Source organism: Lissotriton vulgaris, chromosome 5, assembly GCF_964263255.1.
Source record: "Lissotriton vulgaris chromosome 5, aLisVul1.2, whole genome shotgun sequence".
Lineage (NCBI taxonomy): Eukaryota > Metazoa > Chordata > Amphibia > Caudata > Salamandridae > Lissotriton > Lissotriton vulgaris.
The window spans coordinates 63,678,871-63,706,851 of NC_141693.1; the positions used below are offsets into that span (position 1 = coordinate 63,678,871).

General features: G+C 42.9%; 1 protein-coding gene across 1 annotated transcript in view; it reads right to left on the reverse strand.

Annotated features, from left to right (window-relative positions):
• Positions 1 to 27,981, reverse strand: part of LOC147710174 (E3 ubiquitin-protein ligase TRIM39-like) — a 98,127-nt gene that overhangs the window by 36,407 nt on the left and 33,739 nt on the right. The window contains exon 3 of the mRNA XM_086920864.1: positions 1,261 to 1,491. Coding sequence (XP_086776990.1) covers positions 1,261 to 1,491 — 231 coding nt within the window. The remainder of the gene's footprint in view (positions 1 to 1,260; positions 1,492 to 27,981) is intronic.

Here is a 27,981-nt window from a genome sequence, read left to right on the forward strand (position 1 = left end):
CACTTATGGCGGCCAAAAGCGGTACAAAAGGACCGGAAACAAGCATCCGAGGACCGGTTTCTGGCATTCCAGCCGTCTTCAGCCCGGCTTGCTCGCCGTCACCCGCCGAGGGATGCTCCCGTCACCCGCCGAGCGTTGCTCGCCGTCACCCTCCGAGGGAGGATCTCCGTCAGCCTCCGAGGGAGGCTCTCTGTCACCCTCCGAGGGAGGCTCTCTGTCACCCTGCGAGGGAGGCTCTCTGTCACCCTGCGAGGGAGGCTCTCTGTCACCTTTCGAGGGATGCTCCTTGTCGCCCTCCAAGGGATGTTTTGGATGTTCTCTGTCACCATCATCTAGTGCCCTTTAAATGGAGCTACTTCTCAGGAAGCTTCTTGGCTTTAAACTAATCAACTTATTTGAGCAGAGCATCACTGTTAAACATCCGTATGACCACAATAAGGATGTTTACACCTCTAATCCCATCCTAAACCATATTGTTGAGGAATTTGGTTGCAGTTTACAGTTTTAAAGTAATCCAGTTGTAAATCAAATTTCTATTGCTGCAGGGCAGCAATTTGCCGACATTCATTTTGCACACTGTAATATAATCAGGGGTTACCCTTAATATAAAATTGTTACTATTATTCAAACTAAAGAGTTCTCTGTGGCAATCTCTATCTTCATCTGGGATGACAATAACCGAGTGAGCTTTCCATTACCGATTTCAAATTCCTGGTTAAATAGCTGACAAGAGGTTTGGTGCCCGTGAACATAAGTGGCCACCTGCATCAGGAGACAAGTAAACACATTAGAACAGAAAGGTTTTCAAACTTCTTAGAAAAGAAGGAATTTGGTTTCTTTCCAATTCTCTCAGGTGTTGTCACTCATTAAGCTTTCCATTTCTATCTAACTTTTAACACATTTTGCTCCTTGGTCTTCATATATTATTTACACTCACAGGAATTGCTTGGTGTGTTGCATTCTCCCTAATAGATAAAATACATAAATATTTTGTATATAGATGGGATATTAACTTGTATATCACACCGTAAACTGTCTCTGTACATTTCACAATTTGTATATGGAGTTGGGCTCACAGCATCAAGTGGGACAATGTAAATTATCCATGTCTGTATATCGTGTGCGGCTCTCCGAGTGCGTGGGGTCACTGTGCAGTGACCCAGCCAGGAGATCATACGTGCTCCGCTCATACATTTAACAATGCACACAAAATACAATTATTTCACTTCCTTCTGTTTTATTTCCCAAACAGTATCTCACCTTCAGGAGTTCCCACGCCGGCGCCTCAGACTTCTTTTCTATCTCCGATATCAGGACCTTGAGAGAGGTGATTTGATTGGACAGTTTGGTGATATTTGCATTTTCTATCGTATTCATTTTCTTCTCCATCTCCTCCAGTCTTCTGTGAAGTGTTTGCTCATTTTCTTTCAGAAGCTGCCGTAGCTTTTCAAACTCAGATTCAATTTTATTCTTCTCAGTTCTTAGCTTGTTCTGTCAGAAGCAAAGAAAAGCTGGTTAGATATTAAAAAGCTTTCTACAAGCCGTCCTTAGAGTCGGAGTCCAGGAGGAGGGTGGAAAGGTTGATAAATCCTTAAAAAAAAAATCAGACCACTAATGTGCTTTTCCTAATTTCTGAACTGCAATCTCTTACTACCTTCTCTTCTACCGTCTTCCATCCTTCTCACACTCCTGCCCTCCCCCTTCCCTCAGACACCTCACGAACTGTAGAGAGGTCAGAATTTGTGAAGCTGTAGAGAAGCTCGATCCATGAAAAGGGTGCAAGGAAGGAAACCCACCGCAGGCAGAGACAGTCAAAGACCGAGAGACGGGCAGAGGGGAGACACAGGCTGAAGTCACATGATGATGTAAAAGAAGGGGGCCAGGAAGTTTCCGCCCTTGGGATGGAAGACACAAGATTTAGGGAGTGCAGGCTGCCCCTGCCCCTGTCCTGCCAGCGCAATGGATGTGTTTGCCCAGAAGGAGACACTGAGGGGGTGTCCTACAATGGCCTCATTCAAATCAAATCAAATCAAAAATAACTTTATTCGGTTTTTTAAGATGAAAAACCATAAAAGTTCATAGAAATACATTTTTTTTATACATTAATGCAATTTAAAAAGAACTGTTAAAAAATCATAAGTTTAAAATACATTTTATAAAATCACAATATTTAAAAAACTGAGTAAACTTTTACTGCCATTCCTTACAGTCTCTTCATTATTTAGTTATCAGAGATTAGACCGATGGCGTATGCAAAATTTCATGAAGCGTACAATTGCTTTTGCTATCAGTTCATTTCCAACATATTGTAACGCCAGGTAAGCTGGGCGACATTGGCGTAGGCCCCAGTATTTTAGTATGGGCAACAGCCATTGTCTGCGGGGTGCCTCAAAACATTTACAAAATAGGACTGTATGTATAGTTGACTGTTGTGATTGGGAGTCGCAAGGGCACGGCAACAATTTGGATGACCAATCATTCTGTGTAGGGAAACAGACCATTAAATGGAACATATTGAACCTAAAGCGTGTCAGAAGTAATTTTTCAAATTGGGTCATATTATACATCAAATAAGGTTCGATAGATGGTACTGTTTGAACCAATAAACTTTGTTGTACAGAGGGTTTATGTATTTCTTTTAGCAGACGTATTTGACGCAGATGTGATAGACATATTTTCCTCAGTTCTAATTTGGAGATGCTGTTAAGAGACGATGGATCTGTAAAATAATGGCTGTATCCCATGTCTTTTAAAAAAGCTTTTACATAGGTTGTCCATTTCATCCTCCCGTAGTGCTCAAGCGTCTGTATGTCTTGGATAATGAGTCTGGTTAGGTGGCATTGTTCAGTGACCCAAATCCTGCGCCATAGCATTATAGGTTGCGTTCTTATAATGTCCTCCAGATGGTCTATGCCCAGCTCTTCATGACAGGCGTATGTAGAGGAGTTTTTCGGCAGCCCTAGTAGGGATCTTAAAAAGGCGTTTTCTGTTTTTTGTAAGTCAGTCACATTTGCGTACCCCCATATTCCTGCCCCGTAAATAGCAGTACTGACACACTTTGCCTTGTAGATTTTTAACATTTCTAGAGGTGGTTTATGTCCCAGTTTTTGAGCAAATGATCTCAAGGCTGTCGTTGCTTTTAGAAAAGATAGTTTCCTAGCAGTAATTGCGGGTTTCCACTTAAATCTGTCGTCAATAATAATTCCCAAGTATTGGTAAGTGGATGTTCTTTCCAAAGCTTCTCCTTTCACAAATAGTCTTTTAGGTTTCAGGCTCTTTTTCCCCGCATGCATGGTAAAAGTTTTCTTAACATTTAAAAACAAGTTCAGACTTAACATGAATTCACAATATCTATCCAGCTCTCGCTGCAGTTCCACTGAGGTTCTGGCCAAAATGACCGCGTCGTCGGCATATAGCAATGCGGGTATATGCCGACGACCGACCGAGGGGAGGTCTTTACTACCCTCAAGCATTGCTATCTCAAGGCCATTTGTGTAGAGTGTAAATAAAAAGGGGGCCAGAACACATCCCTGTCTGACCCCCTTTTCCACTCCAAAGCTATCGGTCAGTTGGCCCTTTGTCCCGAAACGTACTCTGCCTGTTGTTCCAGTATAGAGTTCTCGTAGGAAGTCTACGATAGGAGGGTCTACTCCCATTTTCAGCATGATCATCCACAGCCTTGAGTGTATAACACAATCAAAGGCTGCGGATAGATATACATACACCATGTGAAAGACACTCCCTTTGGCCTCTAAATACTTTCCTGCCAGTAAGGACAGGTTTAAAGCTTGATCTACAGTACCGAGACCCTCACGGAATCCGTACTGTATATCTGATATAACGTTATTAGTAACTGCCCACTCCTGGAGTCTCTCGAGAATGATCCGACCAGCGACCTTCCCAAGGGAGTCCAGGAGAGAGATAGGCCTGTAACAAGTTGGTGAGTTTCGGTCTCCCTTTTTAAAGATCGGTGACAAGTACTGAGGTCTTCCATGATTTTATCAGGCCTACTTCTAGTGATGCATTTAATACATTTGTCAAGATCGGGGACCAAAGTTCTTCCTCGTATTTAAAAATATCAACGGGAACCCCGTCCGGCCCCGGGGCCTTGCCTATTTTTGAGGATCTTAATGCTTTCTGTACCTCATCATGCGTAAACTGCAGGTTTAACGGATAGATAACTTGTTTCAATGAGTCCGTTGTTTCCATATTATATGATGATCCTAAACCAAAAACATTTGAATAATGATTTACCCATTCAGTGTTAGTAATTGCAACATCGATAGAGGGTATATCCTCCTTACCTGTAAGGTATGGTGACCTTACTATTTGCCAGAACTCAACACTATCTTTGAGTTCTGAGCTTTTCTTTAGACGCTCCCATAGATCAGTTTTTATCTCTTGTTTTCTATTTTTCATTGCTAAGGCATAATCTCTTCTTAAAGCAGTAATTTCCTCCCTGTCTCTATATTTCCTGGCCAATGCTTTTTTCAGTTTTGTGTGTGCTTTGGTGCATGCTGAATTAAACCAGCCTTTCTTTGCACTGTCTTTCTGTTTGCAGGATCTGGTTAGTGCCTTTTTTATCTTTTCTGTAATGGTATTGAAACTAGCTATTCTATTAGAACTTTTTGTCTCATAGTCTAGACAGAGGGATATCTCATTTTTACATGCTGTAACTACTCCTGAAGTGACCGTTTTTTTATCAATATTTCCCCATTTTAGGGTATAGCCGTTAAGAGAACCCAACTCTAGGTTTTGTTGATGTAATAACGAAAATGTGTCAAGATCCTTTTGTTTTTTTTGTTCTCTTAGGGCGATTACAATCGGGAAGTGATCACTTAAAGGGTTTTTGACTACTTCAAATGATTCTATGTTTGGGCCTTTATGTGCTGAAATCAAGACTTAGTCTATCAGACTCTTTAGTCCCCTACCATTAAAGGTTGGTGTAAAGGGTACTTGGGAAGTTTTTAATTCGTTTGCAAATCCCAGTTCTAGTTCAGTTACAGCCTCATTCATTTTTTCGCCTTCTTGTGAGTGAGTAAAGTGAGTTATCATATTACCATCCTCTTCCACAATCCCACATTTATCTGTGTTATTATTCTCACATAAGTGGATATTGAAGTCGCCACCCCAAAGTATGGTACATGTTTTGTTAATGAATTTCTCTTTTAAGTCTTGTAGAGTTAGAGAAATCTCTTGAAGAAGATTGGTCAGATCGTCTAGTTTCTTATTATTATAAAAATTTACAATAATGTATAACGTCTGTTTAGTTGTCTTTAGAATAACTATTTGGTAATTCTCTTTTAGTTTAACAGGGACAATTTCTTCGTGGTGTAAAGTATTGGCTATGTAGATAATTAAGCCACCGCTGTTTCTTCCAGATGAAGATTTTTTTGCTGAGGAAAGAAAAGTCTTATATCCCATTATATGTAGTGGCTCAATGGCCCAAGTTTCCTGGAGACAGATAAGACTGCTCGCGGTCACTTGGTTTATAAAATTAGGATTTGTTATTTTAGCCAGTAAACCTGCTATGTTCCAGAAAGTTGTATGTATTGGAGAAGTACTTCTGTTATATCTGGGAGAAGTTATCTTAATTATTGAGTTTCCCGGGAGTTCAAGACTGATTGTTTTTTGTACTAAATTAGTTTCATCATTTGATCCTATTTGTTTTTTGGTATTTAGAGTATTCTCTACTGTAAGGTTTTGAATATCTATTTCCTGTGAATAGGAGGCACTATCTAACATCTGGCCTTCTGGATTTAATGTATAAGACACTGGTCCTTCGAAATGGATGTTTTCTTGTCAATCATTAAAATCAAGGCTGGATAGTGCAGCAAACCTATTTTGTGTTGGAATACTATAAAGATTGTCAGGTGCGGCAGCAACTTGTTGCCAGCGAGGATCCCTATACTCTTTATGTGACATTGTGGACAGGTAAGGATGAGGTGTGAAATGAGAATACACCTGTGGTTGATGTCTTTGCATGTGAGCGTTCGGATATGTGAATTTGGGATACTGCTGTAAAAAGGGGGAGTTATTTTCGAGCATTAGATGTTGCTCGAGAAATGGAGTGGCTAGATTGGAATCCATTGTTGGTACATTAGTGATCAGATATCTATAGAAGTACCCCAGGGGGAGTAGGGTGGTATTAAATTCCCAAACCGAGGGGGGAGGGGCTCTAGGCAGAGTTTTCTCGGCCCATTGTGGATTCTTAAAGCTTATAGATACACAGTCGCCTTCGAATTATTTCTTTAAAGGGCCTATCCATCCTACTCTCTGCACATTGTTTATTTCTCCTGTGCATTCTATCGGATAGTTACAGTTTGCTATCAGCCAGTGTAAAATCTTATTTTTCAAAGATGAAAAAGTTTCTTCTTGATCATGTCTGAGTCTAGGAACATTTACCAAAATCAATACATAAGCACCACATTCAGGAGGGAGATTGATTCTTGAAGGGATCTGCCTTGAATTGTATGGTGGATCATGTGTTGGCCGGGGTCTTTGAGAATTTGTGGAAGTAGAAATCGAATGGTTGTGTCTCTTTTATTTTTCCTGGGATGATACAGTCGTCTTTCCTGGTGTAGTGGTTACAGCCTGAGTGCTTGTAGTTGTATTCAAAGTTGGGCCATTTCCTGTAGTAGGATTGTTTATAGGCTTATCTCTGTTTACAAAAGGAGCTGGATTTGGTTGTGGTTTTGTTGTTCTATCTACAGATGATATGACTTTTTCTGTCTGTTTCATAGTGGTGGTTTTACTGGTACTTGTTTTTCCCGCTGTATTGGTAGGTGCGATATCTCTAGAGGAAGTCTTTTTGTTAACAGTGATAAGTTCCTCAAGTCTCTTTTCAATTCGAGTCAATCTAGATTCGATTGGTGAGATGAAGATCGCCAGGAGATTACCAATTCTTTCTATTAGTTGGTCATCTTTTATTTGTTTTACTGATGCGTCAAGGTTATTTGTATTCTCTCGGACTTTTTCCTGCATGTCTTCAGTTGAAGCCTCGGGTTGTTTTGTTGTTCCACTGACTGTGGAATGTTTGGTTGTGGTTTTTCTAGATGAAGCTTTAGGTTTTTTATGTGATTTTGTAGCAGGAGGGATAGTTATTATTGGTTGTTGAGTCTGTTTACGAATTGCGCCCTCTTCAGTGGGTCTTACTAATATAGGACTATTTTCTTCTGTGTTTTCCGGGGTAAGGTTTATATGTAAATCTGGTGTCTTTTCTAAATCGTTACTCGTATCGGAATCACAGTCAATCAGTGGATCTGTTGCTGATAAATTAATTTCATTAGGAATAGTATGCAGATCAGGCCGTATTTCTTGCAGACAGCCTGGTTGTGGCTCATTGTGTTTAGCAGGAGTTTTTGCCAGCAAGATTTCGCCAAGGGAGGAGCGTTTAGTTGTTAATAGTTCGTGTGAAACCCTACGCTTGGCAGCTTCTATGTCTTGTGAGACTCTTCTTTCAAGAAGGGAGATGCTTAAATCAATGGCGTCATGAGTTCTGGTAATAAAGTTGTCAATGGGGCCAATAATAGATGTACTATTTGCTGCAGCAGTTTTACTTCTACTTCCCCTGGATAGACATTGCAGTGTGATCGTAGCAGGCTGAAAGCGTGCACTGAGTAGAAATATATAAATCAGGGGTCTCCCAGTAAGAGTAATGTAGCAGAGCCCTATGTCGAAAAAGGTATAGATCTTCTGGGGTATAGTATACTAAGTCACAGGGGCGCTTTGTAGACACATACAAATTGTATTAAAGGTTTACTGAAGGTTTACCTGTTCAAACGTTGGGAAGAGATGTTAAGGAGGTGTACCCAACCCGACCTCCTCGTCCTCTGAGGGCCTCAGAGGGCCCGCCCTTTGCCCGGGCTTCGCCCGGCGTCCCGCGAGACGGGGGTGACGTTGATTTTATGCGCCTCCTGGCGCGCAAAGGTAGCGGTATGCGCCGCTAGCGCTGCTGGGATTTGTGGTCCTTGTGCCACGCCCACACTCCACACAGCGGCCGGACCTCCAAGGTGGTTGAAGGGGTTGGGCGGGCTGCGATGGATCAAGATGCGGTGTCCCAGGTCAGAGGGATGGCAGCGCCTGTGCTGCTGTAAGGCTCGCAATGTTTTTCCTAGATTTAGTTTCTTAGAGTTAGTGGCCTCATTCAAAGTGATGGGGAATCACTGGTGTCGGAATGTCACGTTCAAAATCATAAACAAAGTATGTGCATTCTGTCACAAAATGCAGAATTACCAGATAAATCAATGTTTCTGAAGGTAATTCAGCGATTTCTGTAAAAGATGAGTGAGGAGATTGGATAAACATCCTTTCCTATCCTAAGATAAGAGGCTGTGAGTTATCATGTGAGGTATGTCACACTGTGGCTTAGAGCAAGAGCCTGCGTGTTATCAGGTGAGGTATGTCACACTGTGGCTTAGAGCAGGAGCCTGTGTGTTATCAGGTGAGGTATGTCAGACTGTGGCTTAGAGCAGGAGCCTGTGTGTTATCAGGTGAGGTACGAAATGAACAATTGATGGACAAAATGCAGAACAATGTCATACATTCACCCCAGTACAGAGATCTGGGCCTAAATCTATAGTTTTTTTTGCTCACCATGCCATTTCAGTTTGGACCCAGCCAAATGCAAATCAGTCTTGACCCTGCGCCCAATGGGAACAGTCCAGCCCGAACTGCCAGTCCAGGTCCTCCCTGGACTGGAAACAAGCATCCTAGGACCGGTTTTGGGCTTTCAGCCCTCATCAGCCAGGACCTGCCTTAGCAGTTCGGGCTGGACTGTTCCCATAACAAACAGGGTCAAGACTGATTTGCATATCGCTGAATCCAAACTGGGATGGTGTGGTGAGCGAAAGAATGACAGATTAAACCCAGATACTTCTGATTGGGGGTGAATGTTTGCATTGTCCAGGAAACATAGAGACAGAGAGGAAATTACTGCTCTAAGAAGAGATTATGCCTTAGCAATGAAAAATAGAAAACAAGAGATAAAAACCGATCTATGGGAGCGTCTAAAGAAAAGCTCAGAACTCAAAGATAGTGTTGAGTTCTGGCAAATAGTAAGGTCACCATACCTTACAGGTAAGGAGGATATACCCTCTATCGATGTTGCAATTACTAACACTGAATGGGTAAATCATTATTCAAATGTTTTTGGTTTAGGATCATCATATAATATGGAAACAACGGACTCATTGAAACAAGTTATCTATCCGTTAAACCTGCAGTTTACGCATGATGAGGTACAGAAAGCATTAAGATCCTCAAAAATAGGCAAGGCCCCGTGCCGGACGGGGTTCCCGTTGATATTTTTAAATACGAGGAAGAACTTTGGTCCCCGATCTTGACAAATGTATTAAATGCATCACTAGAAGTAGGCCTGATAAAATCATGGAAGACCTCTGTACTTGTCCCGATCTTTAAAAAGGGAGACCGAAACTCACCAACTTGTTACAGGCCTATCTCTCTCCTGGACTCTCTTGGGAAGGTCGCTGGTCGGATCATTCTCGAGAGACTCCAGGAGTGGGCAGTTACTAATAACGTTATATCAGATATACAGTACGGATTCCGCGAGGGTCTCGGTACCGTAGATCAAGCATTAAACCTGTCCTTATTGGCAGGAAAGTATTTAGAGGCCAAAGGGAGTGTCTTTCACATGGTGTATGTAGATCTATCCGCAGCCTTTGATTGTGTCATACACTCAAGGCTGTGGATGATCATGCTGAAAATGGGAGTAGACCCTCCTATCGTAGACTTCCTACGAGAACTCTATACTGGAACAACAGGCAGAGTACGTTTCGGGACAAAGGGCCAACTGACCGATAGCTTTGGAGTAGAAAAGGGGGTTAGACAGGGATGCGTTCTGGCCCCCTTTTTATTTACCCTCTACACAAATGGCCTTGAGATAGCAATGCTTGAGGGTAGTTAAGACCTCCCCTCGGTTGGTCGTCGGCATATACCCGCGTTGCTATATGCCGACGATGCGGTCATTTTGGCCAGAACCTCAGTGGAACTGCAGCGAGAGCTGGATAGATATTGTGAATTCATGTTAAGTCTGAACATGTTTTTAAATGTTAAGAAAACTTTTACCATGCATGCGGGGAAAAAGAGCCTGAAACCTAAAAGACTATTTGTGAAAGGAGAAGCTTTGGAAAGAACACCCACTTACCAATACTTGGGAATCGTTATTGATGACAGATTTAAGTGGAAACCCGCAATTACTGCTAGGAAACTATCTTTTCTAAAAGCAACACGGCCTTGAGATCATTTGCTCAAAAACTGGGACATAAACCACCTCTAGAAATGTTAAAAATCTACAAGGCAAAGTGTGTCAGTACTGCTATTTATGGGGCAGGAATATGTGACTGACTTACAAAAAACAGAAAACGTCTTTTTAAGATCCCTACTAGGGCTGCCAAAAAACTCCTCTACATACGCCTGTCATGAAGAGCTGGGCATAGACCATCTGGAGGACATTATAAGAACGCAACCTATAATGCTATGGCGCAGGATCTGGGTCACTGAACAATGCCATCTAACCAGACTCATTATCCAAGACATACAGACGCTTGAGCACTACGGGAGGATGAAATGGACAACCTATGTAAAAGCTTTTTTAAAAGACATGGGATACAGCCATTATTTTACAGATCCATCGTCTCTTAACAGCATCTCCAAATTAGAACTGAGGAAAATATGTCTTTCACATCTGCGTCAAATACGTTTGCTAAAAGAAATACATAAATCCTCTGTACAACAAAGTTTATTGGTTCAAACAGTACCATCTATCGAACCGTATTTGATGTACAATATGACCCAATTTTAAAAATTACTTCTGACACGCTTTAGTTTCAATATGTTCCATTTATTGGTCTGTTTCCCCACACAGAATGATTGGTCATCAAAATTGTTGCCGTGCCCTTGCGACTCCCAATCACAACAGTCAACTATACATACAGTCCTATTTTGTAAATTTTTTGAGGCACCCCGCAGACAATGGCTGCTGCCCATACTAAAATATTGGGGCCTACGCCAATGTCGCTCAGCTTACCTGGCGTTACAATATCTTGAAAATGAACTGATAGCAAAAGCAATTGTACGTTTCATGAAATTTTGCATACGCCATCGGTCTAATCTCTGATAACTAAATAACGAAGAGACCGTAAGGAATGGCAGTAAAAGTTTACTCATTTTTTTAAAAAATACTGTGATTTTATAAATTGTATTTTAAACTTATGACTTTTTAACAGTTTCTTTTAATTGAATCAATGTATAAAAATGTATTTCTATGAACTTTTATGGTTTTTCATCTTAAAAAACCGAATAAAGTTATTTTGATTTGATTTGATTTGCATTATCCAGCATTCCGTCCATCAACTGTTTCTTTTGCGTAGGTCGCCCTAAGTGGGAAGGGTATGTCCAGACATGGGTCCCGTGCTCACTACACCACTGGATTCAAGCTTGCCTGGCAGATGAAGGGTGATGCCCTGAAATTGGTCCCAGGATGTTTGTTTCCGGTCCAGGGATGACCTGGCTTAGCAGTTCGGGCTGGACTGTTCCCGTAAGGGACAGGGTCAAGACTGATTTGCATATGGCTGAATCCAAACTGGGGTGGTGTGGTGAGTGAAAGAATGATGGATTAAACCCAGACCCTTCTACTGGGGGTGAATGTTTGCATTGTCCAGCATTCTGTCCATCAATTGTTTCTTTTTTTATCAGGTGAGGTATGTCACACCGTAGCTTAGAGCAGGAGCCTGTGTGTTGTCAGGTGAGGTAAGTCACACTGTGGCTCAGAGCAGGAGCCTGTGTGTTATCAGGTGAGGTATGTCACACTGTGGCTCAGAGCAGGAGCCTGTGTGTTATCAGGTGAGGTAAGTCACACTGTGGCTTAAAGCAGGAGCCTGTGTGTTATGAGGTGAGGTATGTCACACTGTGGCTCAGAGCAGGAGCCTGTGTGTTATCAGGTGAGGTAAGTCACACTGTGGCTTAAAGCAGGAGCCTGTGTGTTATCAGGTGAGGTATGTCACACTGTGGCTTAGAGCAGGAGCATGTGTGTTATCAGGTGAGGTATGTCACACTGTGGTTCACAGCAGGAGCCTGTGTGTTATCAGGTGAGGTATGTCACACTGTGGCTTAGGACAGGAGCCTGTGGGTTATCAGGTGAGGTATGTCACACTGTGGCTTCGAGCGGGAGCCTGTGTGTTATCAGGTGAGGTATGTCACACAGCAGCTTAGAGCAGAAGACTGTGTGTTATCAGGTGAGGTACGTCACACTGTGGCTTAGAGCCGGAGCCTGTGTGTTATCAGGTGAGGTATGTCACACTGTAGCTTAGAGCAGGAGCCTGTGTGTTATCAGGTGAGGTACGTCATACTGTGGCTTAGAGCAGGAGCCTGTGTGTTATCAGGTGAGGTATGTCACACTGTGGCTTAGAGCCGGAGCCTGTGTGTTATCAGGTGAGGTATGTCACACTGTGGCTTGGAGCAGGAGCCTGTGTGTTATCAGGTGAGGTATGTCACACTGTGGCTTAGAGCAGGAGCCTGTGTGTTATCAGGTGAGGTACGTCATACTGTGGCTTAGAGCAGGAGCCTGTGTGTTATCAGGTGAGGTATGTCACACTGTGGCTTAGAGCCGGAGCCTGTGTGTTATCAGGTGAGGTATGTCACACTGTGGCTTGGAGCAGGAGCCTGTGTGTTATCAGGTGAGGTATGTCACACTGTGGCTTAGAGCAGGAGCCTGTGTGTTATCAGGTGAGGTATGTCACACTGTGGCCTAGAGCAGGAGCCTGTGTGTTATCAGGTGCGGTATGACACACTGTAGCTTAGAGCAGGAGCCTGTGTGTTATCAGGTGAGGTATGTCACACTGTAGCTTAGAGCAGGAGCCTGTGTGTTATCAGGTGAGGTATGTCACACTGTGGCTTAGAGCAGGAGCTGGTGTGTTATCAGGTGAGGTATTTCACACTGTGGCTTAGAGCAGGAGCCTGTGTGTTATCAGGTGAGGTATGTCACACTGTGGCCTAGAGCAGGAGCCTGTGTGTTATCAGGTGCGGTATGACACACTGTAGCTTAGAGCAGGAGCCTGTGTGTTATCAGGTGAGGTATGTCACACTGTGGCTTAGAGCAGGAGCCTGTGTGTTATCAGGTGAGGTATGTCACACTGTGGCTTAGAGCAGGAGCCTGTGTGTTATCAGGTGAGGTATGTCACACTGTAGCTTAGAGCAGGAGCCTGTGTGTTATCAGGTGAGGTATGTCACACTGTGGCTTAGAGCAGGAGCTGGTGTGTTATCAGGTGAGGTATTTCACACTGTGGCTTAGAGCAGGAGCCTGTGTGTTATCAGGTGAGGTATGTAACACTGTGGCTTAGAGCAGGAGCCTGTGTGTTATCAGGTGAGGTATGTCACACTGTGGCTTAGAGCCGGAGCCTGTGAATTATCAGGGGAGGTATGCCACACTGTAGCTTAGAGCTGGAGCCTGTGTGTTATCAGGTGAGGTATGTCACACTGTGGCTTAGAGCAGGAGCCTGTGTGTTATCAGGGGAGGTATGCCACACTGTAGCTTAGAGCTGGTGCCTGTGTGTTATCAGGTGAGGTATGCCACACTGTAGCTTAGAGCTGGAGCCTGTGTGTTATCAGGGGAGGTATGCCACACTGTAGCTTAGAGCTGGTGCCTGTGTGTTATCAGGTGAGGTATGTCATACTGTGGCTTAGAGCAGGAGCCTGTGTGTTATCAGGTGAGGTATGTCACACTGTGGCTTGGAGCAGGAGCCTGTGTTATCAGGTGAGGTATGTCACACTGTGGCTTAGGACAGGAGCCTGTGTGTTATCAGGTGAGGTATGTCACACTGTAGCTTAGAGCAGGAGCCTGTGTGTTATCAGGTGAGGTATGTCACACTGTGGCTTAGAGCAGGAGCCTGTGTGTTATCAGGTGAGGTATGTCACACTGTGGCTTAGAGCAGGAGCTGGTGTGTTATCAGGTGAGGTATTTCACACTGTGGCTTAGAGCAGGAGCCTGTGTGTTATCAGGTGAGGTATGTCACACTGTGGCTTAGAGCAGGAGCCTGTGTGTTATCAGGTGAGGTATGTCACACTGTGGCTTAGAGCCGGAGCCTGTGAATTATCAGGGGAGGTATGCCACACTGTAGCTTAGAGCTGGAGCCTGTGTGTTATCAGGTGAGGTATGTCACACTGTGGCTTAGAGCAGGAGCCTGTGTGTTATGAGGAGAGGTATGTCACACTGTGGCTTAGAGCAGGAGCCTGTGTGTTATCAGATGAGGTATATCACACTGTGCTTAGAGCAGGAGTCTGTGTGTTATCAGGTGAGGTATGTCACACTGTGGCTTAGAGCAGGAGCTGGTGTGTTATCAGGTGAGGTATTTCACACTGTGGCTTAGAGCAGGAGCCTGTGTGTTATCAGGTGAGGTATGTCACACTGTGGCTTAGAGCAGGAGCTGGTGTGTTATCAGGTGAGGTATTTCACACTGTGGCTTAGAGCAGGAGCCTGTGTGTTATCAGGTGAGGTATGTCACACTGTGCTTAGAGCAGGAGCCTGTGTGTTATCAGGTGAGGTATATCACACTGTGCTTAGAGCAGGAGCCTGTGTGTTATCAAGTGAGGTATGTCACACTGTGGCTTAGAGCAGGAGCCTGTGTGTTATCAGGTGAAGTATGTCACACTGTGGCTTAGAGCTGGAGCCTGTGAATTATCAGATGAGGTATGTCACACTGTGGCTTAGAGCCGGAGCCTGTGAATTATCAGGTGAGGTATGTCACACTGTACCTTAGAGCAGGAGCCTGTGTGTTATCAGGTGAGGTATGTCACACTGTGGCTTAGAGCAGGAGCCTGTGTGTTATCAGGTGAGGTATGTCACACTGTGGCTTAGAGCAGGAACCTGTGGGTTATCAGGTGAGGTATGTCACACTGTGGCTTAGAGCCGGAGCCTGTGAATTATCAGGTGAGGTACGTCACACTGTACCTTAGAGCAGGAGCTTGTGTGTTATCAGGTGAGGTATGTCACACTGTGGCTTAGAGCAGGAGCTTGTGTGTTATCAGGTGAGGTATGTCACACTGTCGCTTAGAGCAGGAGTCTGTCTGTGTGTTATCAGGTGAGGCACTTCTCGTCCCAGTGAATAGGAGGGTTCCAGCAGTGGAGAGAGGTGTGTTTCTCTTGCGTCACCAAAAATGACTGGTGTCAGACATTTTGTGGAGTTGGGTATGTCTCCACTACTGGTAGGGGTTTGTGCTACGGTATGTGTCACAAGTATACAGGTAGAAGGTTTGGCTCCTGTGATGTGACACCAGTCCTGGTAGTGTTGTGCTCTTGTATTGTGTCACTGGTCCTGGCAGAAGGTCGCACTTCTTAGCTCTCTCCTTGGTGGAGGGTTGTGTCCTTGTATCACCAGTGCTAATAAGGAATGTGTTCCTGAGTTCTGCGAAACTGTAATGTTATTGCTCCCTGAAGCCCAGAACAGTACCTGTTTGGTGACCTGCAAAGGCCAAGCATGCCCTCATAACAGAGATGACACTACTTCCCATGTCCTGAGTTAACAACCTAAAGTGGTGGTGGCCGCGTATTACATTTATTGGCTCATTAGTTATGACCAGACCTCTTTCCTGTGTCCGGTGAGAGTACAGTCTACTGAACTGCTTTGGTGTGAGCCCCAGACCCTTGCACTAAGCTTCCGTGTGCATGTCCAGTGCATGTAGGTACGGCGGATGTGCTGCACATGGGTGGTAATAGGAATCTCCAGGCCCAACTCATGAGGTCGCACACTGTGGCGTACACACTGCAGACTTAACCTAAACCTCATGTCGCTAAGTACGCATACACACCTGATCATGATCAGACCTACGCACAAGATAGATAAGCATCAAATATGAATGGTAAATTACAGATTGTTGTTTTTGTTAATGTTAACAATGCTCATGGTGATATATTTGCACAATTATTATGATTTTGAGTTCCTGTTGGGACATTGACATCGAACCACAATTCTATAGTATGTATAATGCGGTTATTATATCCTTGTACCCCATCAATGTTCTATATAAACCTGTATGAAAGATACTATGTACACTCACTATTGTCAAGTATCTGAAAAATCAATAAATGAGATTTTTAAAAAATGGGCACTAGTTATCCTGGGACATTCCAGTCAGCTATGACCTATCCCTGTGAGAGGTCTAATGAAGGCATAAAAAATGACACATCAACCTATTGACGATTAGTGAGACTGTTGATTGAAATCCTTGCAGTGAGGATTAAGCAGACAGAGAATGCCCAAGGTCAGTGGCTGGTGCTGGGCTGTGCCCAAGTAATTTCTAGAATTAGAAATGCATATTTCCTGAAGAAGGGAATGTACATGTCCTGAAACGTATTAGGATTAGAGGGCATTGGGTTTAGATGAACTATTTGTGGGCTAAAACTCATCTACACAATGTTGGAGTTTCCATGCTCGCTTTATCACTTAGACTAGCAGCCCGTCCCGACGTTGTCCGGGTATGAATTGCTGCCGGCCAGTAGTATATTGTTTTGTAGGATTTCGTTTTGATAGCATTTCTTATCTGTGACAGGCCTGTGAAACGCTCCAATTCAGGCTTCAGGGAACCTGAGGGGATTCCAATCCCCTCACGCTCCCAAAAGGCTTTGTTTTTTTTGTTAGAACATTCTGTCCTCTAGTGACAGAATGTTCTAATAGCCTTATAGCCCTTCGTAGATGGGCTATACCGCTATTAAAGTCCCTCTCCCTTGTTAAAGGCCCTCGCCTTCGGCTCGGGCCTTTAACGCTGGAGAGGGCCTTTAATAGCTGGTATAGCCCTCTAAGGCGGGCTATAAGGCTATATTAGAACATTGGAATGTTGGGAGCTCCATTCAAACAATGGAGTGCTCTGGGCTTATAATGGCTGGTATAAGCCTGGAGCTCCAACATTCTAATCTTTCTATGTTCACAGCTCTGGATGTGAACAAAGGCTTCAGGGAGCCTGAGGGGATTCCAATCCCGTCAGGCTCCCAAAAGGCTTTGTTCTTTTTTGTTAGAACATTCTACCCTCTAGTGGCAGAATGTTCTAATAGCCTTATAGCCCTTCGTAGCTGGGCTATACCGCTATTAAAGTCCCTCTCCCTTGTTATAGTCCCTCGCCTTCGGCTCGGGCCTTTAACGCTGGAGAGGGCTTTTAATAGCCGGTATAGCCCTCTACGGCGGGCTATAAGGCTATAGCGCGAACTTGACCACATGGCATGAGCACAATTTACATTACAGAAGAACACATTCATTTGTGGTAGGCACGGGTAGACAAAGCGATTTGACTGGAATCACAGGATGTTGAGCTGATGCCGAGATTCGAACGTAGCTCCCCAGCTCTAAAGTTCGCAATTCTAGAACTTGTGGCGGGAGGTGTGTCTAAAAGTGTATGTCGGTGCTGGCCATCAATGAGAGAGACCTGTGCATTTTTCAAATCGGTGGTGAAAAAATATGAGTATGTTGCTGGAGATGTGGGCCGCCGTGCCACCAAAGTACTTACCTGGGGAAGGTAAACACCCATTATTCCGCAACTTTCTTTCCGCATACTTTCATTACGAAAGTACCATAACTCCGCAATGCCATTATAACGCATGGGATTACATTTTATATGCTTTACCACGCATATATTTACAACGAAATTCGTTGTAAATGCATGAATGGTAAAAGCATATTTTTTTTAAATGTTTGGATAAGGTAAGTATGGGTATAGGGGTATATGTTTTGGGGTACTGAGGTATAGGTTTTGGGGTGTTTGGGTATTTTAAGGGTTCAGATATAGTTTTAGGTTATGGGGTACAGGGGTAGTTTTAGGGTTTAGGGATAGGTATGGGTTTTGGGGTTCAGGGCTAGGTTTGGGTTTTGGGGTATAGGGGTATTTTTAGGGTTCAGGGCTAGGTTTGGGTTTTGGGGTACAGGGGTATTTTTAGGGTTCAGGGGTAGGTTTGGGTTTTGAGGTACAGGGGTATTTATAGGGTTCAGGGCTAGGTTTGGGTTTAGGGGTACAGGGGTATTTTTAGGGTTTAGGGATAGGTTTAGGTTTTGGGGTACAGGGTATATTTATAGTGTTAAGATGGGTTAGTGTTTAAGGGTGTTGGGGTATTTTAAGGGGTAAGGGTGGGTGAGGATTATGGGGTGCAGGGGTATTTAAAGGGAGCAGGGTGGACACCCGGAGCTGGAATGTACAGAACCTGGGAAGGAAAAACAATGAAATATTGGGCACAACGCTCGCTTTTTTTCCGTAATCCGTCTGCATAGCCTATGTCCTTCTGCTGCAACTGCCCTTTCCAACGCTGTATTGGGTGTTGTGATTGGTGCTGTGGTTCCTGAGATTACCCGCCTCAAAGGTTTGGGCTCTCTCTTTATTATATTAGTATAGATTAACTCTGTTGGAAGATCTGTGGTTTGATGATGTGGCTGCTTGTTGCCGTTGCCGAGCCTGGCTGGATCATTTGTGGTAAACGTCGAATACTATTTAGAAATAAACTCAATTATGGAAGCCGGAGTACTTATTACAAGGACAAGATTCAGGGATGTAATAAATTATAAGATTGCCTATTCTACATGGTTCCCCAGTGTGGTGGCACCACTACAGACAACAGGTAATAATGCCAACTTAGAAGCACTGTCGTTTATTTACAAAGAAAATATCTTTGAAGAATAAGCAGAGAGGATTCTTCCTGTCTACGCAGGTTTAACAGAACTGAAAAGAAGACACAAAGAGGTCAGATGAGGAGCTCTTCTTTATTTGTCCTGGTGCATAGGTCTCCCGGCAGCAACTGCCGACATGTCAAAGGTATACATTCGCCGCCAGAACATGGAATCCAAAGAGATGTCCCGTGCGGGCTGGCACGCGGGACATTAACTAAAGATAACATCTTTACACATCCCCCTTCCTACATTGCAAACAAAGAGATTCAACATTCCCTAAAGAAAATACAAAATTCCCTAAACATTCCCTTCCCCCCACCAATAATTAAAATAATAACAAAAAAAAAACCCAAAGCTGAATGTACAAATTAGATGACAATTCAAGATACAATAAAATCACGATACTTAGTAGGCACAGATTTAATTCTTGACGACCTCCGCTGAAAGTCAGAGCTGCAACCAGTGGAAGCTGTAGAAGTAATTAAATTCCTGATACTAGAGGAATCAAAGGAATCCAAACCAAATTTGTTCCTCACAAACTCAACCTTAGATTTGGGTACAATTGAAATATAAGACTTATTCCAAATGTTACCATTGTCAAGCACTACAACCTGATCTTTCACCTCCTTGACCTGTACAGGAGGGGAGAATTTAGCTTGCCATTTGCCTTATAAGCACAGGTTTTTTTTAATTATAACCCAATCACCCTGACATACTGGAGATGTTCTAATGCTTTTCTGTGCATATTTTGCCTGAGCAGCACTCCTAATATCTGCTACCCTCCCAATCTTGGTAACATCAATGTCTTTTCTCAACATCCAATCTTTATTGAGTTTGGAACCAGCTACTCTTCCTCTGAGCAAGGTGAAAGGTGAAATGCCCGTGCTGTCATGAGGAGTGACCCTCATAGCCCACAACGTGTCTGAAATCACATGTCTCCAATGAAGGCCATTTATAGCAGCCAGTTGTAATTGATCTTTAATAACACGATTCAGGCGTTCAACCAAACCATTGCTACATGGATGATATAAGCAGGTGAGCACATGTTTAATCCCATGCCTTTTAAAATAACTCTCCATCTCACCAGAAACTAATTGAGTACCATTGTCAGATACCAACTCTTCTGGGAAACCCTCCCGCAGGAAAACTTCAGTAAAAAAATTGATAATAGTAGAAGAATTGATACCTTCCACAAACTTAACTTCAGGCCATTTCGACATGTAGTCAATCAAGACTAATGCATATTTAGGGGTATTGCCCAAATCATTAAACGGACCAGCCACATCAAATGCCAACTTGTTCCAAGGTATTTCCTTTACAGAAATGGGATTAATAGCAGAGGGATAAGTAACTTGAGTTTTGTCACTAAGAACACATGCCCCACAATCCCGAACACAGTGCTCGATGGCCCGATCAACACCAGGCCACCAAAAATCTTCACATACTCTGCATTTCTTGGCTCGAATACCTAAATGCCCCACATGATCCAAGTCAAGAACAGATTTGCAAAGTGAAGTTGGCACAACTAGAAGACTACCTCTGCGTAAAATTCCATCAACCAATGACAGTTCATCACAAATTCTTCTAAACGGAACTAACTCAGGAGATAACGATTTGTCATTTGGCCATCCCGGAGTCAGAAAATCTATTACTTTACACAAATTCACATCCTCAGAAATAGCACGCTTCCAATCAGTTTCTGATAAGGCAGCATCAGTGTCAGATACAGAACTGACAGCACACACCATCTCAAATTGATCAGGTTCCTCCTCGTGATCGGTGTGAGCAAGAGGTAACCTTGATAAACAGTCAGCTAGATTGTTTTTTGTAACAGGTACATATTCAAAGTGATAATTAAATTCAGCAAGTCTGTACTGCCATTTGGCAATGCGGGGTGTAGCCCTACCACCACCCTTGGTTGTGAAAAGGTCCACTAATGGCTTATGGTCAGTTTTTAGAGTTACATGATTGCCCCACAAAAAGTTTCTAAAATGTTGTACACCCCACCATAAAGCCAACGCCTCTTTCTCGATTGTGGAATAAGTACCCTCAGCACCTCTCAGGGTTCTGGAGGCAAAAGCAATTACTTCTTCTCTATTGTCAGCTCTCTTTGCATAAGGACAGCTCCCAGTCCAACATTACTGGCATCTGTAACCACAATGCATGATCATTCAAATCAAACAATTTGAGAGGGCGTGCCTGCACAATCACAGTTTTCAACAGGTTAAAATCATTTGCGCACTGTTCAGACCAGTCATACCTAGCATTTTTCTTTAAGAGATTGCGTAAACAAACGGTCTGGTCAGCAAAATTTGGGACAAATTTCGCATAGTATTCAACTAGTCCTAGAAACGAACGTAGTTGATCTTTATTTTGCGGTTCAGGTGCATTATAGATAGCATCTAAAAGTTTCATTTTAGGTTCTACACCTTTGGCTGAAATATGGTGACCTAGATAATCCACACCATCTCTGAAAAACATGCATTTGTCCTTCCTTAAAATCAACCCATACAACTTTACAATATCTAAAACTTTCCTCACTCTATCGTTGTGTTCTTGCATGGTCTTACCATGTATGAGAATATCATCCTGAAAGAAGACTACCCCTGCAGAGTCCTTGAAGAGATTACCCATAAGGCGTTGGAACACTGCAGAAGCCGACGCCAAACCGAATGGCATCCTGAGATAACGGAACGCCCCTTCGGGAGTCACGAATGAAGTGATATGTCTGGAATCCTTGCTTAATTCAATCTGATGGTAAGCAGAGAATATGTCCAGAGTGGTAAAATATTTGGCATCTTCCAAGGTAGACAACATCTCATTAATGTTAGGAAGTGGTTGGCGATCTATCCAAATACATGAACTTAAATCGCGTAAATCAATACACATCCTAAGAGATTTATCAGCCTTTCCGTGCCAAAACAATGGGGCTTAACCACTCTGACCCTTCAATTGGTTCGATGACACCCAAGGAACACAAACTTTCTAATTCACTTTTTAACTCACAACGCATACTCAAAGGTACTTTGCGAACTTTGTGTGTAATAGGTTTTGCTCCTTCTTTTAAAACTATGCGATGTTGGAAACCCTTAAGCTTACCAAGATTATCGCTAAACACCTCCGGATAAGCACGAACCCACTCATTTTAACTCAATGTGGTCACAACATGCATTGACTCAGGTTGTGCAAGTGAAGCGTAATATTGTTTGGCTTCATTCCTAGACAAAACCATGTCGGGATGATTGGGGTCAAGGATGATATTTAGCTCACCTTGTTCATGCCATCCCAACAAATTAGCACCATCTTTGACAACGTAAATTACACATGACGTGCACTCGCCCTTACATTCTAGTTTGTTTTTAAACTTTCCCAAGACTTCAACCCTTTTCCCACCATATGCAAACATCTTAATTGATTATGACGCCAAAAAGATCTCGCCCAAACCTTCAAAATCCCTAACATTGATCAAGGTGAATGGGGAACCAGAATCCGCAAGGAATTTGACCGATTTGTCGTTCAAGTTTATAACACAAGTAGGGGATTTCCTCCTCTGAGATTCATTAAGAGATGCAATCTCTACAATACATTCCGCTTCCATGGGGGAAGCCGATAACATTAATAATTCATAGCAATTATCATCATCATCATCATCACCATCGGTATTCTCACACTCTATATTCTTCACACTTTGTGACGGTGCCCTTTGGGAAAAAGCAATTTTACACATGCGTGCAAGATGACCTTTCCTTCCACATTTAAAACAAGACTGATTAATAGCAAAGCAAATCCTGAAATTTCCCAGATGCGACCTGCTACCACAGCGATGACATGACAAGGCTTGAGCATCATTCCTGGGTTTGTTAACAAACGCTCCAGGTAAGGTAGTGTTGGTAGTTCTGGAAGATACCGGAACAGTAGCTTTATTCGTTTTTGGAGGAACCTTGGACGTTACTAAATTAACCTCAGATGACGCAGGTGTAGGAGTGGTAGGTGTACTTAGTTCCTTCATGCAAAACTGGGAATGCTCAACAGATTTGGCAAGAGTCAACGCAGTCTCCAAATCAGGGTCATCTGAGGACAAAAGTTTCTCACGCACTTTCTTGTCACATGTGCGTTCAATTAATTGGTCTAGAATAATTTCATCCCTAAACTCCCTATAGTTGCAATTCACAGCCAAGATCCTTAAGGTAGCAACAAAATCGTCGATCGACTCTCCAGGCATCTGTGCACGTTGCAAACATTTGTGACGTTCCAGAACAATATTGCGCTTTGGATTGAACCTTTTATCCAACGTTTTTATGAGAGAAGCATATTCGTCAATCACCAATGAGTCACCCTCTTCACGAGAACCATTGGATACTCTTGCTTCCTCTAGGGGTAGAGTCTCTAGAATAGATCTGCCTTCAGCTCCTAAATTATAAACAAGCAACGCTCTCTTTTTTTAAGAGGTGAAGGTATCACCATCAATAGCATCAATGTAGGCTTCAAAAGTTGCTTTCCACTGTTTCCAAATCATAGGAGGCGGACCAGGAGACTGTAAAAAGGGAGGTGGAGTGGCCACTTTCTCCATTTGCGTGGGTGAGTTGCTGCCCCAGCCAACAAAGTGAAGATTAAACAAAAATGCAAGGTTTAAATCACGAGTCTGCTGTAATACAAGAAAATATAGGTTTCAGTTCTGAAAATCGTCACAAAGACCACATAATGCGTGTAAAATTAGAACAACACACACATGATGAATGCAGCAGAAAACAATGAAGTAATGCGCTTCAGAAGGAGTTTAGAATGGCACCATGGTAATCGTCAGAATGAGAGTTGAAACGCAAGCTGGAACGCACACTGACGTGGCGTTGAAACACGCTGATGCAGCGTAGAGCTGGGAAGCGGTGTGAGCTGGGGCGTGCAAGATCGGACAGAAAGACGTGCAGAAACCACCAAACAGCAAAAATCGATCAAAATGAAATAATCCTCAGAGAGGCACTCACGAGGAGCAGATACAGAAAAGCAAACACGAAGACAGGAGGACTCGCGTGTAAAGCAGGCAGTCAGGAAACGCAATCAACCAATATCGCAGTTGCCTCATCGAGAAAGAAGCTTCCAGACGTCCAGCAACACTTGGGACAACCAGCAGCACCAGGCGGGTTCTCGTCGCCAATGAAAAGAAGACACAAAGCGGTAAGATGAGGAGCTCTTCTTTATTCGTCCTGGTGCATAGGTCTCCCGGCAGCAACTGCCGACATGTCAAAGGTATACATTCTACGCCAGAACATGGAATCCAAAGAGATGTCCTGTGCGGGCTGGCATGCGGGACATTAACTAAAGATAACATCTTTACACAAACCCTAACTCAATAGGAGTCAAATCAAATCAAAGAAACTTTATTTGTTTTTTTTTATATTAAAAATCATAAAAGAAGCATGTTAAAAACTTACAGAAGGTAGTTTAAAAAAATACACACAGTAATTACATCTTTACATACCACTTGAATCTTACAGTCTCCTCTTCAGTTAATTCTTTGACTTTTATGACAAGAGTTCTATACGTTATTCAGCCTCGGGTGGGTTTCCCATATTATACTTTTCTTTTTTTCAATATGGACTTCAGGAATCCGGTCGTAACACCCACACAATAAACATTTTCCAGCACTTGTAAATATAAAAAGGCGGGACCGCATTGCCTCCAGCCCCCTCTCTTCAACAATGGCAAAATCCATCTACATCTTTCTAGTCTATAAAATTTACAAAATAAAATCACATGTATTGTCGACTGGAAAGACATCTCATCGCGAGGACACCGACAAAGGTCTCTGGTCCAATCGTTTAATGTAGGGAAGCTGACTAATCGATGGAAACTATCAAATCTGAGTCTTGTAAGAACATACCCGTCATATCCTCCTATACACCAGTCCAGATATGGTTGAATAGTGGGGCATACAAGAATTAACAGGTGTGGGATAACAGTACTTTTCTTCATTTCTGAAACCGCTCTTAGGGACTCGAAGTGAGACTGACAAAAATCTTTAAAATCCTTCCTAGAAATCGTACTCCATGTTTAGGGGTTACTATAGAAATCAGGTTTACCCACGTCTATTAAAAATCTTCTGATATAATTCAGCCAAGTGGAATAGACTCATGGCGTCTCCAATAATATCTCTGTTTAACTCTGTACTATTAGACGTCCAAACTCTATGCCATAGTAGCAGAGGCTGCATCTTGATCAAATCAGAGATATAAGGAATCCCCAGCTCATCGTGGCAATTATAAATGGGAGAGCTATGCGGTACTGCTAATATCAACCTTAAAAAAGTATTTTCCTCTTTTTGTATTATGGCTAGATCCTGGTATCCCCAGACTCCTGCCCCGTACATAGCTATACTCAAGCATTTAGTGTGGTAAATTTTAAGAAGTATCCCCAGGGGCATTTTACCCAATTTTTTAGAAATATTCATCAATGACCCGATTTGCCTTTTGACGAGAAGAGTTCTGCTCTTAACCGCCGGGTTCCATGAACCAGAATGATCAGGTAGGACACCCAAAGAGGAGAATGTGTTAGTTGCATCTATCCTATCATTCCCTAGGGGCAGACTTTTACATTTATAATAGGAGTCATCTATATCTGACCCAGCAGACTTACCAATAGTTTGTCAATTTGAAGGTGGCAACCATTTGAGAATTTTTCTTGCATCATTATTATCTGTACTCCTACCACTAGGTGAAAGATATATGATTTAAAGAGGGTCCTGCAGAAGGTGGTTAACATCAGACATATTCTACCGAAACGCACGTCGACCTTACTGTATGCACCCAACCCACAACAATGTCATGGAGATTCACACTATCTATATCCCCTTCTGACCAGGATGTGTATGTGCTTTTGGGGTTGTTTGATAGTTTGATTGGTGTAATTGAGTGCAGGTGTGATGGAGTGTGAATGTGATTCTGTTTACGTGATTAGTGTATGATATTATTATAGGGGTCCAGTGAAGAGCACTAGATTGAATATATACTACTATTACAAAGAGAGAACTGGAAACGTTTGAGGCGGGTAAACTCAAGAACTACAGCACCAATCACAACACCCAATACACCATTGGAAAGTGTATTTTAAGCAGATGGACATAGGCTATACATCTGGCCACCATATACATTACAAAGGTCAAAGAACATAGGGTGTAAAGTAGTCCCTTGTGGGTGTTGTCGTGGGTGTGTTAAATTCCAGTGGGCGTGTCGTGGGCGTGATCGTGGGACACGGGGCGTGGTGTGTGGCGTCTCATCAACCTCAAAGTTAGCCACCTTTACTCCAGTGGGCGTGTCATGGGAGTGGTTGTGAGGCGTGGCGTCGCTTGACTGCAGCGAGGTGTTCTTTATGGATGTCGGCGTATCGTGGCCGTCAATCATATATGGCCGTGTAAATGGGCGCGTACTACAAACAAAATATGGCCGCATGCTATAGTAAATGCCCGCAGCGACGCGTTATGGTGTAGTAAATGGTCACGTCAATGTGGGCGTATCGTGGGCGTGGTTGTGGGGCGTGGCCTCGCTTGACCGCAGCGAGGCGTTGTGGATGTTGGCCGTGTAAATGGGCCCGTACTACAAACAAAAGCGCTGCAGTTTCATGTGCAGCTTTCAAAATATGGCCGTATTCTATAGTAAATGCCCGCAGCGACGCGTTATGGTGTAGTAAATGGCCACGTCAATGTGGCTGTATTGTGGCCGTGCAAATCCACAATATTAATTTGCATACAAAGGGGCGCGGCTACAGACAGCAAGCACGCGCCAACATACCTTTGTCATGATTGGACGCGTCAACGTTGTCAGAGGGAAGGAAGTAAACAAAAAAAAAACAGGCGGCTTCCGGGGACATTGACGAGCCGCATTGACGTTACACTTTAACTTGCTTTGGGCACTTACCGAAATACTCTAAACGGCTCCGTCACACGGCTACACAAAGCCAGGCAGACTACGGAGAAAAAAAGGAGACATCGCTAACACTCAAACAAGCACTCGCAAACACACATTTAGGCAGGACAAATATTCAGAATCTTCACGCACGCACATTTGCACCGGTAAAACATTCCAAATCTGCACGCAAAGACAACGAAGGAAGTAAAGATAACGCACATTCACGCCACACTAATATGTGAAAGCATCAAGCACACACAAGGAAAGGACTAAAAAACACGCAGGCACTCAAACCACTAAATAAACGATCACGCACACCCAAACAAACAACTATATAGACGGACAACAAGCACAACGAAGAACATAAATAGAAAGACAACGCACAGGCACTGGAAACACCCCTATCAAACGCAAATTCATTCAAAATAATCATAAACACTCACCAGGACACAAAACAAAAAAGTTCACTATAGAAAAAAAACACAGGCACTCAAACCACCACTCAAAACAAATTAAGTTGATGACAGCAAATTACTTACAATCAAAACCAACACACAACCAAGGAAATTAAAATAATAACAATGCGCTGCAACTGAAAACAGCACTCAAAAACGCACACTCACGCCAAGAGATCATTAAAAGTAGCACTCTCTAGGTCCGGCAATGTACTAAATCAATTTATTCTACGGCCACATTCTAATGAAACCAAAAATGTTGTATACTGTGAAATCTTAAAATAAATTATCCTTTAACATTACAAACATTACACACATACATTTTCTACCCCGGACAACGTCGGGACGGGCTGCTAGTGTGTATATAAAGATATGAAATTGTTGGTCTATGTAGAAAATGTATAAAAAAGTAAAACTTGTGACAAAAAGATTTTTATGAATATGTATGTCTTTTTAGATTACATTTTCCCCTGTTTTGATACTATCAATGTAAATGAATACAAATACCAACTAAAATGAATAAATACAATTTTTGAATAAGATGATGATGTATCCATGATGTTTCACAAAATGTAGTTATAACCCATTAAGATTCATACTACAAGGTAAAGAAATAGAGGTCTAGTGGGAGGTATATTATTTATTGTGTTCGACGATGTATATACAATACCGTAGCATTATTACATTGCTAAAACCCTTGTTTAGGAAGGGCCTTAAACTATGCTTGCTCAGTTTGGTGGATGGATAGATAACTTCAAATCCATACATACACACATCCACAGAGGTCCACACTCATACAGACACACACATTGATTTGCAGACTCACACACAAACCTTGTACAAACTCACAGATGGATTTCTTCAGTCCATGCATGCACAGACTCATAGAGACACACATCCATATATATATATATATACACACACACAAAAATGCATATAAAATCTCACGGAAGTATGACTCCAGACTTA